Genomic DNA, 14,364 nt, shown 5'->3' with positions numbered 1-14,364 from the left:
CCTCTCTCCCCTCCCTCCTCCCCTCCCTCCCTTCCACCCCTCCCCTCCCTCCCACCCCTCTCTTCCCTCCCTATCTCCCTCACCCACTGCTCGTCCCTCCTGACCCCCCCCTCCCAAACTGATGATACGGGTTCCATCTCAGCGTCATTGCCTGTCGCAGTCGCTCCATCCACTCACGCCCCCTCCGACCCCTCTCCCCGCCCCCCCCTGCACCCCTTCCCTCCGCCCTCCCTCCTCCTCCCCCTCTCTCCACCCCTCCCCCCGCTCCACCCACCCCTCCTCCCTCCGCCTCCTCTATAACCCCCCCTCCCCCAACTCTGCTCCCTCCACCTCTCCCCCCGCGCCCCGCCGTGCCCCCCCCGGCGTGTCTCCACGCCTCCTCCGTCGGGTTGAAGTGGACGTTCCGCCCCCGGCTGGCGAGCTCCTGTAGCTCCCGTCGCCTCTCGACAGAACTCCGATGCCGCGAGAACTGTTCCCTCAAGAACACCTCGCGCTCCATCGCAACCCTCGCCTGCTCCACCGCCTCCCTCTGCCTCACCCGTGAGTCCCTCCTCGACTCCCTGTCGCCTCCGGCCCCGCTGCTGACCCCCCGCCCCCGGCCCTCCCTGTCCGGCGGCCGCTGCTGCCCCCTGTCGGCGTCAATCAGCTGCCTTAGCCTGTCCGAGATGTCGGAGATCCTCCCGCGGTTGACTTCTCCTCCTCGACCTCGGCCCCTCTCCATGGCCGGCGGTTGTCACCGGTCGGATTCTTGCTCGGCCCCTCCTGTGCCGTCACAGCAACCATCGCGGCCGTCATCGCCTCCAACACCGTCACCTCTGCGTGGGTCTCTGTAGGTCTCTGTGAGTGTGCTGGTTTCTGTGGCTCTCCGTGGGTCTCTATCAGTGACGTGCGGTGAGGTCAATGGCTGGGGGAGGCACTGGCTGGTGTCAGAGCCAGATTCACACACTGAGGGGGGCGTGGCCTCACTGATGTGGGCGTGGCCTCACTGAGGGGGCGTGTTAGACACGTCCCCCTCAGTGAGGCAGATGTGAGAGCTGCCTCCCCTGGTGCTTTTTCATTGCAGTTTCACGACGAGACCAGCGGCCCTACATATCTTTATACATACACGTGAAATAAGTTACCTGGAGTATGGAAGGCGAGGACATGAAATGAAGGGGTCTACAAACATTACATTGGTGACATACTGAGATAGTAACAAGCACGTGCTTTTTGCCCACGCTCCATCCAGTTACTGAGGGGTTGCGCAATCAGAGGGGAGGCTGAGCTCGTCGCTGTCTCACCTCTCGTCTCTTCCTGTATTTGCAGCGGAGCTCCGCAAATTTGGCGATTTTGACTCTAAAAATGATTGGAATCGTACAGAAATTACATTCATAACACACATCAGTGGAAAAATCTTAATATTTATTTTATTGGATTATTCTTTATTTTTACTTTTCGTAACAGCTGTTTTCATTGGAGTATCACAGGTGAGGCTCTGCCTCCCTTGCCTCCCCTGACCGCACGTCCCTGGTCTCTATGAGTGTGAGTTTCTGTGGGAATGAGTCTCTGTGGGTAGCAGTGGGTCTCTATGAGTGTGGGTTTCTGTGGGTATGGGTCTCTGTGGGTAGTAATGGGTCTCTATGAGTGTGGGTTTCTGTGGATATGGGTCTCTGTGGGTAGTAATGGGTCTCTATGAGTGTGGGTTTCTGTGGGAATGCGTCTCTGTGGGTAGCAGTGGGTCTTTATGAGTGTGGGTTTCTGTGGGTATGGGTCTCTGTGGGTAGCAGTGGGTGTCTATGAGTGTGGGTTTCTGTGGGTATGGGTCTCTGTAGGTAGCAGTGGGTGTCTATGAGTGTGGGTTTCTGTGGATATGGGTCTCTGTGGGTAGCAGTGGGTCTCTATGAGTGTGGACATTTGTGAGCATGGGTCTCTGTGGGTAGCAGTGTGTCTCTATGAGTGTGGGTTTCTGTGGGTATGGGTCTCTGTGGGTAGCAGTGGGTCTCTATGAGTGTGGGTTTCTGTGGATATGGGTCTCTGTGGGTAGCAGTGGGTCTCTATGAGTGTGGGTTTCTGTGGGAATGGGTCTCTGTGGGTAGCAGTGGGTCTCTATGAGTGTGGGTTTCTGTGGATATGGGTCTCTGTGGGTAGCAGTGGGTCTCTATGAGTGTGGGCATTTGTGAGCATGGGTCTCTGTGGGTAGCAGTGGGTCTCTATGAGTGTGGGTTTCTGTGGGTATCTGTCTCTGTGGGTAGCAGTGGGTCTCTATAAGTGTGGGTTTCTGTGGGTATGGGTCTCTGTGGGTAGCAGTGGGTCTCTATGAGTGTGGGTTTCTGTGGGTATGGGTCTCTGGGTAGCAGTGGGTCTCTATGAGTGTGGGTTTCTGTGGGTATGGGTCTCTGTGGGTAGCAGTGGGTCTCTATGAGTGTGGGTTTCTGTGGATATGGGTCTCTGTGGGTAGCAGTGGGTCTCTATGAGTGTGGGTTTCTGTGGGAATGGGTCTCTGTGGGTAGCAGTGGGTCTCTATGAGTGTGGGTTTCTGTGGATATGGGTCTCTGTGGGTAGCAGTGGGTCTCTATGAGTGTGGGCATTTGTGAGCATGGGTCTCTGTGGGTAGCAGTGGGTCTCTATGAGTGTGGGTTTCTGTGGGTATCTGTCTCTGTGGGTAGCAGTGGGTCTCTATAAGTGTGGGTTTCTGTGGGTATGGGTCTCTGTGGGTAGCAGTGGGTCTCTATGAGTGTGGGTTTCTGTGGGTATGGGTCTCTGGGTAGCAGTGGGTCTCTATGAGTGTGGGTTTCTGTGGGTATGGGTCTCTGTGGGTAGCAGTGGGTCTCTATGAGTGTGGGTTTCTGTGGGTATGAGTCTCTGTGGGTAGCAGTGGGTCTCTATGAGTGTGGGTTTCTGTGGGAATGGGTCTCTGTGGGTTGCAGTGGGTCTCTATGAGTGTGGGTTTCTGTGGGTATGGGTCTCTGTGGGTAGCAGTGGGTCTCTATGAGTGTGGGTTTCTGTGGGTATGGGTCTCTGTGGGTAGCAGTGGGTCTCTATGAGTGTGGGTTTCTGTGGGTATGAGTCTCTGTGGGTAGCAGTGGGTCTCTATGAGTGTGGGTTTCTGTGGGAATGGGTCTCTGTGGGTTGCAGTGGGTCTCTATGAGTGTGGGTTTCTGTGGGTATGGGTCTCTGTGGGTAGCAGTGGGTCTCTATGAGTGTGGGTTTCTGTGGGTATGGGTCTCTGTGGGTAGCAGTGGGTCTCTATGAGTGTGGGTTTCTGTGGGTATGGGTCTCTGTGGGTAGCAGTGGGTCTCTATGAGTGTGGGTTTCTGTGGGTATGGGTCTCTGTGGGTAGCAGTGGGTCTCTATGAGTGTGGGTTTCTGTGGGTATGAGTCTCTGTGGGTCGCAGTGGGTCTCTATGAGTGTGGGTCTCTGTGGGTATGGGTCTCTGTGGGTAGCAGTGGGTCTCTATGAGTGTGGGTTTCTGTGGGTATGGGTCTCTGTGGGTAGCAGTGGGTCTCTATGAGTGTGCGTCTCTGTGGGTATGGGTCTCTGTGGGTAGCAGTGGGTCTCTATGAGTGTGGGTTTCTGTGGGTATGGGTCTCTGTGGGTAGCAGTGGGTCTCTATGAGTGTGGGTTTCTGTGGGTATGGGTCTCTGTGGGTAGCAGTGGGTCTCTATGAGTGTGGGTTTCTGTGGGTATGGGTCTCTGTGGGTAGCAGTGGGTCTCTATGAGTGTGGGTTTCTGTGGGTATGGGTCTCTGTGGGTAGCAGTGGGTCTCTATGAGTGTGGGTTTCTGTGGGTATGGGCCTCTGTGGGTAGCAGTGGGTCTATATGAGTGTGGGCATTTGTGAGCATGGGTCTCTGTGGGTAGCAGTGGGTCTCTATGAGTGTGGGTTTCTGTGGGTATGGGTCTCTGTGGGTAGCAGTGGGTCTCTATGAGTGTGGGTTTCTGTGGGTATGAGTCTCCGTGGGTCTTTGTAAGCATGGGTCTCTGTGAGTGTGGGGCCTTACGTGGTGAAATTAAAATTATTGTGAGGTGATGTATGATGATTATGCGTAATCTAAACTGTTTTTTGTGTGTATACATAAACTGTATATTATGTATATATAAAGTGTATATTATGTATATATGAACTGTATATTATGTATATATAAACTGTATATTACGTGTATATAAACTGTCCGCACCAGGGACAGCTCCAAGCGAGGAGTGAGGAGCACGCTGGGGCCTTCTTGGCGTTGATTCAGCGACGGAGAGCCGTGGGGAGAGAGGGGGTGAGATGGGAAGAGATGAGAGAGGGACATCGAAAGAGAGAGATGAAACATCTCCTGCTGCTACTTTTGCTGCGTCTCCCCTTAAACTCATACAGGAGACTTTACATTATAGTGGTAGTAGGACACAGTACTACTACTACACAGTACTACTACTACACAGTACTACTACTACACAGTACTATTACACAGTACTACTACACAGTACTACTACTACACAGTACTATTACACAGTACTACTACTACACAGTACTATTACACAGTACTACTACTACACAGTACTACTACACATCACTACTACACAGTACTACTACTACACAGTACTACTACTACTACACAGTACTACTACACAGTACTATTACTACACAGTACTACTACTACACAGTACTACTACTACACAGTACTACTACACAGTACTACTACTACACAGTACTACTACACAGTACTACTATTACACAGTACTACTACACAGTACTACTACACAGTACTATTACTACACAGCACTACTACACAGTACTACTACACAGTACTACTACTACACAGTACTACTACTACACAGTACTATTACTACACAGTACTACTACTACACAGTACTACTACACAGTACTACTACTACACAGTGCTACTACCCAGTACTACTACTACATAGTACTATTACTACACAGTACTACTACTACACAGTACTACTACACAGTACTACTACTACACAGTACGATTACTACACAGTACTACTACTACACAGTACTACTACACAGTACTATTACTACAGAGTACTACTACACAGTACTACTACTACACAGTATTACTACACAGTACTACTACTACACAGTACTACTACACAGTACTACTACACAGTACTATTACACAGTACTATTACTACACAGTACTACTACACAGTACTACTACACAGTACTACTACTACACAGTACTACTACTACACAGTACTATTACTACACAGTACTACTACACAGTACTATTACACAGTACTACTACTACACAGTACTACTACACAGTACTATTACACAGTACTACTACACAGTACTACTACTACACAGTACTACTACACAGTACTATTACACAGTACTACTACACAGTACTACTACTACACAGTACTACTACTACACAGTACTACTACACAGTGCTATTACACAGTACTACTACACAGTACTATTACTACACAGTACTACTACACAGCACTACTACACAGTACTACTACTACACAGTACTACTACTACTACACACGCCAGCTCGTGACGTCTACTTAGTAACACTTGGCCTGCTGAGTCTCTGTTTCTGTCTCTCTCTGTCTCTCTATGTGTCTGCCTCTCTCTCTCTCTCTCTGTGTCTCTCTGTCTGTCTCTTTCTCTATCCCTGTGTCTCTCTCTGTGTCTCTCTCTGTCTCTTTCTCTATCCCTGTGTCTCTCTCTGTGTCTCTCTCTCTGTCTGTCTCTTTCTCTATCCCTGTGTCTCTCTCTGTCTGTCTCTTTCTCTATCCCTGTGTCTCTCTCTGTCTGTCTCTTTCTCTATCCCTGTGTCTCTCTCTGTGTCTCTCTGTCTGTCTCTTTCTCTATCCCTGTGTCTCTCTCTGTATGTCTCTTTCTCTATCTCTGTGTCTCTCTCTGTGTCTCTCTCTGTCTGTCCTTTTCTCTATCCCTGTGTCTCTCTCTGTGTCTCTCTCTCTGTCTGTCCCTTTCTCTATCCCTGTGTCTCTCTCTCTGTCTGTCCCTTTCTCTACCCCTGTCTCTCTCTCTCTGTCTCTTTCTCTATCCCTGTGTCTCTCTCTGTGTCTATCTCTGTCTGTCTCTTTCTCTATCCCTGTGTCTCTCTGTGTCTCTGTCCCTTTCTCTATCCCTGTGTCTCTCTCTCTGTCTGTCTCTTTCTCTATCCCTGTGTGTCTCTCTCTCTGTCTGTCCCTTTCTCTATCCCTGTGTCTCTCTCTCGGAGGCGACGGCGAGATGGTGACGACGATGGACGTGAGTAGCACGACGGGCAATCATCCCACTTCCCAGCAACAGCCACGAGGTCCCACACAGGGGCCCCTCCTGGACTCTCAGCGAGGCCACGCCCCTCCCCGGCCACGCCCTCCTTCTGGAACCTGCGAGCGCCCTTCCCGATTGGCACCCTCTGTGACTTTTAGCCGAGATGTCCCCCTCTCAAGTTTCTACCGTGGCCTGCAGGCGTCAGTAGTGGCGTCGTAGGCAGCGCTATGCCACGCCACTCGCAAAGGTTAAAGGTGAGTACTTAACAATAATGACATTTTGATTTAAAGCTTTCGTGACTGCAGGGATTCATATTCTTGGTTCTTTCGGTAAAGTCACCTGCACGTAGAAGGGAAACAATAAAATAATAAAAATATAAAACAATAAAATTCTCACGAAGTTTCGACTGCAACACGAGCAGTCATCATCAGGTGTTTCCCTTCTACGTGACTTTTACCGAAAGAACCAAGAATAATAATGACATTGCCAGGCATCTTAATTTCTTTGGGAGTACTCCCTCGGTGATTTAATATTGCTCGAAATAGATTGGTTTAATGTGGTTCATTAAGGTCCAGGTAATGACTACGCTTGCTGTACGAGTTACAAATCTGTTATGAGTGGCTAATGCTGATTTGTTTTTACGTGGATTAAATGCACACAGCAGCCAGTGCAAAGGCGTTTTTTTGTACAAATACATTTTGAAGTATATATAGTATGGCCAATTTAAACACTGCATAAAACAAATTATAAGATTAATGCCTTTTAATGTTAATGAATGCAAAGGAAAAAAGATCAAAACACAGTGTTTAACCATTCGGTCTCTGATACATTTAATGTTTAGTTATGAAATCGGCTCAAATCTATCAATATATCAATAGTTACAATTCCTGTAAGTTTTAAACTATTATACACTGCAAGTACATCAAGTGAAGGTTGGTTGAATACGGTAGTTTAAATTTTTGAAGATTTTGGTTGAGGTTTTATTTTGAACAGTACAATCGTGTTCATCAACCAATCAACAGAGAGCCGCTCTATGGGTATCTCGGTAAAGTCAAGTAGGTAATAAAATAATTTAAATTAAAACAACATTTTATCTTATACCTGCTACGTCACTTTACTGAAAGAAACTAAGAGTGTGGATCCCTGCAGTCACGAAAACTTCAAGTCGAGATTATTATTATTGTTGCTGATACAGCTGACCCTGGACTTCCAATATCCCGGGAAAGGATTCGAGACTTCCCCGGACGTCGGCAAACGCGAACTTACCAGGAAGAGAAACCGGGACAGGTGGCAACTCCAGGTGGAGCGCCCCGCGACAATTACCGACCGCGCGCGCGGTCGGAGCGAGCGACTGGCGGCGCGTGGGCGGGGCTTGGTGACTCACCCGGACTGTACCACCCCGCTGGACGTTGTGGGGGGGGGGCTGGCAGTGCCCTGCCCGACAATGGGTCTCGGTGGTCACGATTTACATTTAGAGATGGGATCGGCCAAGTTCGGCTTCCCCCCCACCCCCCACCGCCCACCGCCGCACCCCCTCCACTTTGTATCGGATACGGTGAGTTCAGCTCCTGGCTAAGTGACTCAGTGCCCAGGTCGACTGCCGCCACTCTGCTGCGTCATTAAAATCGTAAGCCCGGCCAGGTTCAAGTCCTGCTCTGGAGAGGGGGTGGTGTTGACTCAGCCTATCATCATCCCTCGGTGGGAGTGGTCGATAAAATAGGTACCAGTTAGGTGGCACGTGACTTGTAGCCACCAGGGCGCACAGAAAGATGCGGGCTGGATGTTTTATGCCGGGTGAACAATTATGATGCCGGATCATCGACGCATGCAGAGAGAATCGAAGCCCCGGGCAAATTGTAGCTCGTGGCGAGCGGACACCGTGGACCCTAGCGACTGGGTCGCGACTGATTAATGAAAAGATTGTGGGGTCATTAGGAAGGATCACAGGGAGGTAGTGAGGATGGGTCTGGTAGGACGGGGAGGTGGGAATTGGAGCGAGTGGACAGTGTGGGGGAGGGGTTCAATGGGGTCTTGGTTTTGTGGGGGGGGGGGAGGTATGGGCGAGGCGGGGGGGGGGCTGTTTACAGCCCTGAACCAGTGGTGGAAACTCCACATTACTATGGTGGGGGCGAGTAACCCCACGGATTATCAAACCCGGAGATCTGCGTTGGGTCTTTCACATCCACTACCACCTATGGGCACACGACCCTGCCACGTGGGGGCGGACCCTGCCACGTGGGGGAGGACCCTGCCACGTGGGGGGGGGCGGACCCTGCCACGTGATGCGCGTTCGGTCGACCTCACGGCCACATCGCGTCACTGTGTCACGTGAGTACTTTGTGCTATAGAGTCACTAAATATACTGTTATAGAGTCACTAAATATACTGTTATAGAGTCACTATTAATACTGTTATAGAGTCACTATTAATACTGTTATAGAGTCACTATTAATACTGCTATAGAGTCCCTATTGATACTGTTATAGTCACTATTAATACTGCTATAGTCACTAATAATACTGTTATAGAGTCACTATTAATACTGTTATAGAGTCACTATTAATGCTGTTATAGTCACTATTAATACTGTTATAGAGTTACTATTATTACTGCTATAGAGTGACTATTAATACTGTTATAGAGTCACTATTAATACTGTTATACAGTGACTATTAATACTGCTATAGAGTCACTATTAATGCTGTTATAGAGTCACTATTAATACTGCTATAGAGTCACTATTAATACTGTTATAGAGTCACTATTAATACTGTTATAGAGTCACTATTAATACTGTTATAGAGTCACTATTAATACTGCTATAGAGTCACTATTAATACTGCTATAGAGTCACTATTAATACTGCTATAGAGTCACTATTAATACTGCTATAGAGTGACTATTGATACTGCTATAGAGTGACTATTAATACTGCTATAGAGTCACTATTAATACTGCTATAGAGTCACTATTAATACTGCTATAGAGTCACTATTAATACTGCTGTAGAGTGACTATTGATACTGCTATAGAGTCACTATTAATACTGTTATAGAGTCACTATAAATACCGCTATAGAGGGACTATTAATACTGCTATAGAGTGAATATTAATACTGTTATAGAGTCACTATTAATAATGCGATAGAGTGACTATTAATACTGTTATCGAGTCACTATTAATACTGCTATAGAGTCACTATTAATACTGCTATAGAGTCACTATTAATACTGCTATAGAGTCACTATTAATACTGCTATAGAATCACTATTAATACTGTAGAGTCGATATCTACTGCTATACAGTCAGCATGTACTACTGTACAGTCCATTAATACTGCTATACAGTCAGCATGTACTACTGTAGAGTCGATATCTAATGCTATAGAGTCAGCATGTACTACTGTACAGTCCATTAATACTGCTATAGAGTCAGCATGTACTACTCTAATCATAGCAGGTACCACCACTTTCGCTTGCCCTGCTCTAATCATAGCAGCTTACACCACAGTATGCATGCACTGCTGCAGGGAAAGCAGGTACCACCACACTATGCACTGCTGTAGTAATAGCACGGACCACCACAGTCACTATGCACTGCTGAATTAATAGTGCTCAGTTGTGGCGAGAGTGCAGAGTTTCTCACATCTGCCCAGTGTGCTCATGACCGGCTCCGGTTTAACACCAGAGTGTGTGAGGACGGGTGAGACATCCTCTAACACAAGTGCGGCTACGCTTTTTTTTGGTCACGCTGCACAATGGTGCCGATCGCCGGGACTGGTTTACTACGGCCTTTGGAGCGGCTTTGCCAGTTTCGCCAGATCGGCCCAGGACCGCTGGATAATGTCGGATGATAATCGTGTGGTGACGGATAATCGATGACGATCGACGGTGTCTCGAGCTGAATGCGGTGCCCAACGTGCGACATTGGTTGACGCGCGGCCGGCCAACGCGCCGTCTAAATCCGCGTCTCTCTTCTGGAATTCTCAGGCGGGCAACGCTTTTGGTGAGCCGGCGGTCGCAATGAGCTGGAGCTTCCTGACCCGTCTGTTGGAGGAGATATCTCTGCACTCGACGTACCTGGGCAAGCTCTGGCTCACCACGTTCCTGATCTTGCGCATCATGCTGACTATCGCGGCGGGCGAATCCATCTACCACGACGAGCAGAGCTCGTTCATGTGCAACTCGCAACAGCCGGGCTGCACAAACGTCTGCTACGACTCCTTCGCTCCCCTCTCCTACGTGCGCTTCTGGATTTTTCAGATTATCACCGTGGCGGCGCCCAGCATTCTCTACCTCGCCTTCGCCATACACAGGATACAGAGGTCTAGTAGAGTTACGACGATGACGATAATCGTGATGATGATAATGACGATGAAGGCCCCCCCTCCCCAAAAAAAAAACCTTAATTCCACTCTTTGTTTTGGTGAGAAGGATATTTTTAAACTTTCATTCCCGCGTCGTTATCCGCAGGTCAGAAGGCTCGACCGGCCACAAAAAGCACCGACGGACCGAGCAAGCCGAGGAGAATGTCCAAGCGGAGAAAGGAGGGGAGTTTGCCGACGAGGCTGGCGAGGTCAAGAAGAACGACCACAGATGGCACGACGGGCGCCGCGCGATCCCGGCCGACGGCCTCATGTGGGCGTACACGCTGCAGCTCGTCCTGCGCACGGTGGCCGAAGTGGGCTTCCTTCTGGGCCAGTACGTGATGTACGGCTTGGAGGTGATCCCCCGCTTCGAGTGCCCCCGCCGCCACCCTTGCCGCCACCGCGTCGACTGCTTCGTGTCGAGGCCCACGGAGAAGACCGTCTTCCTGTACGTGATGTACGCCGTGGGCGGCCTCAGCCTGGCTCTCGACCTGGCCGAGCTGACTTGTTGCCAGGCAGCCGAGCCAAGCGCCAGCAACGGTCAGGGCTGGATTAAGGTTCTTGTAGGCCCTAGACACTTCTGTCTCGTAGGCCTTCAGTCAGGGCCAGATTAAGGTTCTTGTAGGGCCTTGACACTTCTATCTCGTAGGCCTTCAGTCAGGGCCAGATTAAGGTTCTTGTAGGCCCTAGACACTTATATCTCGTAGGCCTTCAGTCAGGGCTGGATTGAGGTTTATTGTAGGCCCTAGACACTTATATTTCGTAGGCCTTCAGTCAGGGCCGGATTAAGGTTCTTGTAGGCCCTAGACACTTCTATCTCGTAGGCCTTCAGTCACGGCTGGATTAAGGTTCTTGTAGGCCCTAGACACTTATATCTCGTAGGCCTTCAGTCAGGGCCGGATTGAGGTTTATTGTAGGCCCTAGACACTTCTGTCTCATAGGCCTTCAGTAAGGGCTGGATTAAGGTTCTTGTAGGCCCTAGATACTTCTATCTCGTAGGCCTTCAGTCAGGGCCAGATTAAGGTTCTTGTAGGCCCTAGACACTTCTATCTCGTAGGCCTTCAGCGGTAATGTTCTACAGCTGCTACTGCTGCTAACCCATGTCACTAACTCCCTCCGCTGTCACTCGGCTTCCTTCACGCGGTACTTGAAACTGGACGTGCGTCGTCGCTGCTGACACGTTCATTACTTAGCCAGTGCCCTCGTTCGACGGGAGGGCGCGCTGCGTGCCCGCACTTCTGCAGATTCCTACTTGAAGTCATTGGGGAGAGGAGCAAAAATATATCACGCGAGGTAAGCCTCGAAATATCGAACGCGGAAATGTCTTCCGCTATTTATTTTTTGACCGCGGCTATCGCGTGGGATGCCGTTTGTTTTCACCGATAACAAATTCGACGTCACCATGGGACCTCCCATGATGTAGCTGCACATGATGTAGCTGCTCACAATGAGCTCTCAATGTGCTGATAGTGGCATTGTGTCTGTGCTGTTCGCCTTTTGGCATCCTCTGGTCTAACACTGTTTGAGGCTAGGCTCTAAAGATAGCTCTCCCTGGTGTGGACCAATCAGTTTCAAAGACAATGCATCATATACTACCAGAGCATGTTTGTTTGCATGTTCACCACAAGTGTAGCGACATAAATGGTGTCACTACTCTGTAGCGACAGTAGCGAGTGAAGAGTGGTGCTGTATGCGTGGTGCCGCTCTATGGTACCAGAGTGAGCACGGCACGGAATGGCTCACTAGAGGGCAGGGTCCGGGTGTCGCTGAGGTCGGGTCAGGACATGATATCCTGGGTGAACCCGAGAGGGCACGTGACTGGACGAGGGGGCAAGGGGGGACGTGAGGGTTACGTGATAAGGACTCAGGGTCCATCCCGGAAGGATCTGGAAGGGGGCGTGGCCAAGGGCAGAGCCGGCCACGCCCCCTCCCGGAAGGATCTGGAAGGGGGCGTGGCCAAGGGCAGAGCCGGCCACACAGTTATAAACCAAGTCCCGGGTGGGAGCGGGGCTGCTGGGTCAACTCTGGGAATGAAGCCGCCATCTAAGGTCCTCGGTCTCCGGTCTCCGCTAGTGGACCAGGCAGCGTGTTGAGCTGTCCTGGTCCGGTAATATAATTAGCTAAGTTGGGAGCGGTGGTTACCGCCCTATGTCGTCATCCTGTTGAGAGTTACCTGTTGCCTCCAGTTCTAGTGTGCGCCTAAATGGAACCCACCACACAAGTGCTGCGTGTGGTTAATGTGAACTTGATTCCATGCAAAAGGTTTCTATTTGGCGTTCCAACATCTGAACACAACTCGTGCTTTATTGCCAGAAAGGGTACGGGCTTCCTCCCTGACGCTCAAAACGTGCCGTTCCCACTGCTACTGTCGTTGCCATGAACAGGATTGCGAACGGCGATCCTCCTCCTCCGCCTCCTCCTCGTCGCGCGGCCGAGACGGAGGAGGCCGCCCCCCGGCAGGTGGCGATAACGCCGGCGGCTGCGTCGCAGCTGCAAGGTTACCTGCGCGCGATACAGCGGCGGCTGGAGCTGACGGTTTCCCCACCACCCCGACGGGCCAGGGCAACGCGGGGATACGGGGAGAGCGGAGCAGGGAGAGGTGGGGGAGGCGGAGAGGGAGGACGGCGGGAGACTCCGGCCTTACGCTCGGCCGCGGTGGCCGTGAGCAAAAACCCCCAAGTGCAGCTCGGCAAGAAATACGAAGTGGCGGCGGCGGCAGACGAAGTAGGAGATTCCGGAGAAGAACAAGGAGAGGTCAAGGCCGCCTCTAGGAAGGGAAGGGCCGTCCGAACGAAGAAATATCCAACCATCTCAGTTTAAGTTTCCTTACTCTTTGGTCCTTTCGGTAAAGTCACGTCGGTAGAAATAAACATTTTACTTTTTATTCTTGGTTCTTTCGGTAAAGTCACCACGTAGAAGGGAAACTATAAAATAATAAAAATATAAAGCAATAGAATTATCTTATTGTTTTATATTTTTTATTTTTTTATTTTATTGTTTCCCTTCTACGTGGTGACTTTACCAAAAGAACCAAAGAGTGTGAATCCCTGCAGTCGCGAAAGCTTCAAGTCGAGATTTAAGTTTCCTGTTTTGAGTTGAACGCCGAGTTATTCACGAATAAAGGTTTTCTCTTTTGGGGGGGTCAGATCTCGCTTGTGAGTTGTAGATATGTCGTTGAGCACTCCACCACCCGGCATCAGCCAGCAAGGTTCTGTCACGTAGACGAAACCTCGTGCCGGGTGGTTACTACTGCAGCCCACCAGTGTGTTTGAGAGAACAATTGTGAGCATGGATTTATTCTCCCAACACTATACACTGCACTACTATACACTACACTATACACTACACACGGCACTATGCTTTACCTGACTATACACTATACTACTATACACATCACTACTATACATTACACTACTATACACTACACACAATACTGTACATTACACTACCATACACCACTATGCACTACACTATTATACACTACTCTACATCACTATACACTTTAGTAATATTCACTACTATACACTACACTATACGCTGCTATACACCACAGTAATATAGGCTACACTACTATACACTACACTGTACACTGCACTATACACTACTATACATCACTATACACTATAGGAATACACCTTGCTATACACTACACTATATGCTGCTATACACAGTAATATAGGCTACACTACTATACACTACACTATACACTACACACAATACTGTACACTACACTACCATACACCAATATACACTACTATACATCACTATACACTAGTAAT

The 14,364-nt window shown here is 49.6% G+C and overlaps 1 protein-coding gene and 1 long non-coding RNA gene across 3 annotated transcripts; one reads left to right on the top strand and one right to left on the bottom strand.

Moving 5' to 3' along the window:
• Window positions 1–396: 396 nt before the first annotated feature.
• Window positions 397–7,599, bottom strand: LOC142910671 (uncharacterized). Its single transcript, XR_012933059.1, has 3 exons — window positions 7,486–7,599; window positions 4,136–4,200; window positions 397–762 (listed from the first exon to the last, which is right to left on the bottom strand). It is a non-coding gene; the product is annotated as an uncharacterized LOC142910671 (long non-coding RNA).
• A 156-nt stretch (window positions 7,600–7,755) lies between these two features.
• LOC142910670 (gap junction gamma-1 protein-like) lies at window positions 7,756–13,732 on the top strand. Of its 2 annotated transcripts, none has more exons than XM_076060041.1 (4): window positions 7,756–7,846; window positions 10,209–10,543; window positions 10,692–11,033; window positions 12,970–13,732. In XM_076060041.1, the coding sequence occupies exons 2-4, from the start codon at window positions 10,242–10,244 to the stop codon at window positions 13,403–13,405; spliced, it is 1,080 nt and encodes a 359-aa protein (XP_075916156.1). In that variant the 5' UTR covers window positions 7,756–7,846; window positions 10,209–10,241; the 3' UTR covers window positions 13,406–13,732. The 2 variants fall into 2 exon arrangements, with proteins under 2 accessions (XP_075916156.1, XP_075916154.1); XM_076060039.1 differs by lacking the exon at window positions 7,756–7,846 and adding an exon at window positions 8,461–8,547.
• The last annotated feature ends 632 nt before the right edge of the window (window positions 13,733–14,364 follow it).

Source organism: Petromyzon marinus, unplaced genomic scaffold, assembly GCF_048934315.1.
Source record: "Petromyzon marinus isolate PM22_M1 ecotype Great Lakes invasive population unplaced genomic scaffold, UKy_Petmar_22M1.pri1.0 PM_G_Scaffold_15, whole genome shotgun sequence".
Classification (NCBI taxonomy): domain Eukaryota; kingdom Metazoa; phylum Chordata; class Hyperoartia; order Petromyzontiformes; family Petromyzontidae; genus Petromyzon; species Petromyzon marinus.
Note: the sequence above shows the minus strand (reverse complement) of the source record. Positions and strands in the feature narration are given on the sequence as shown.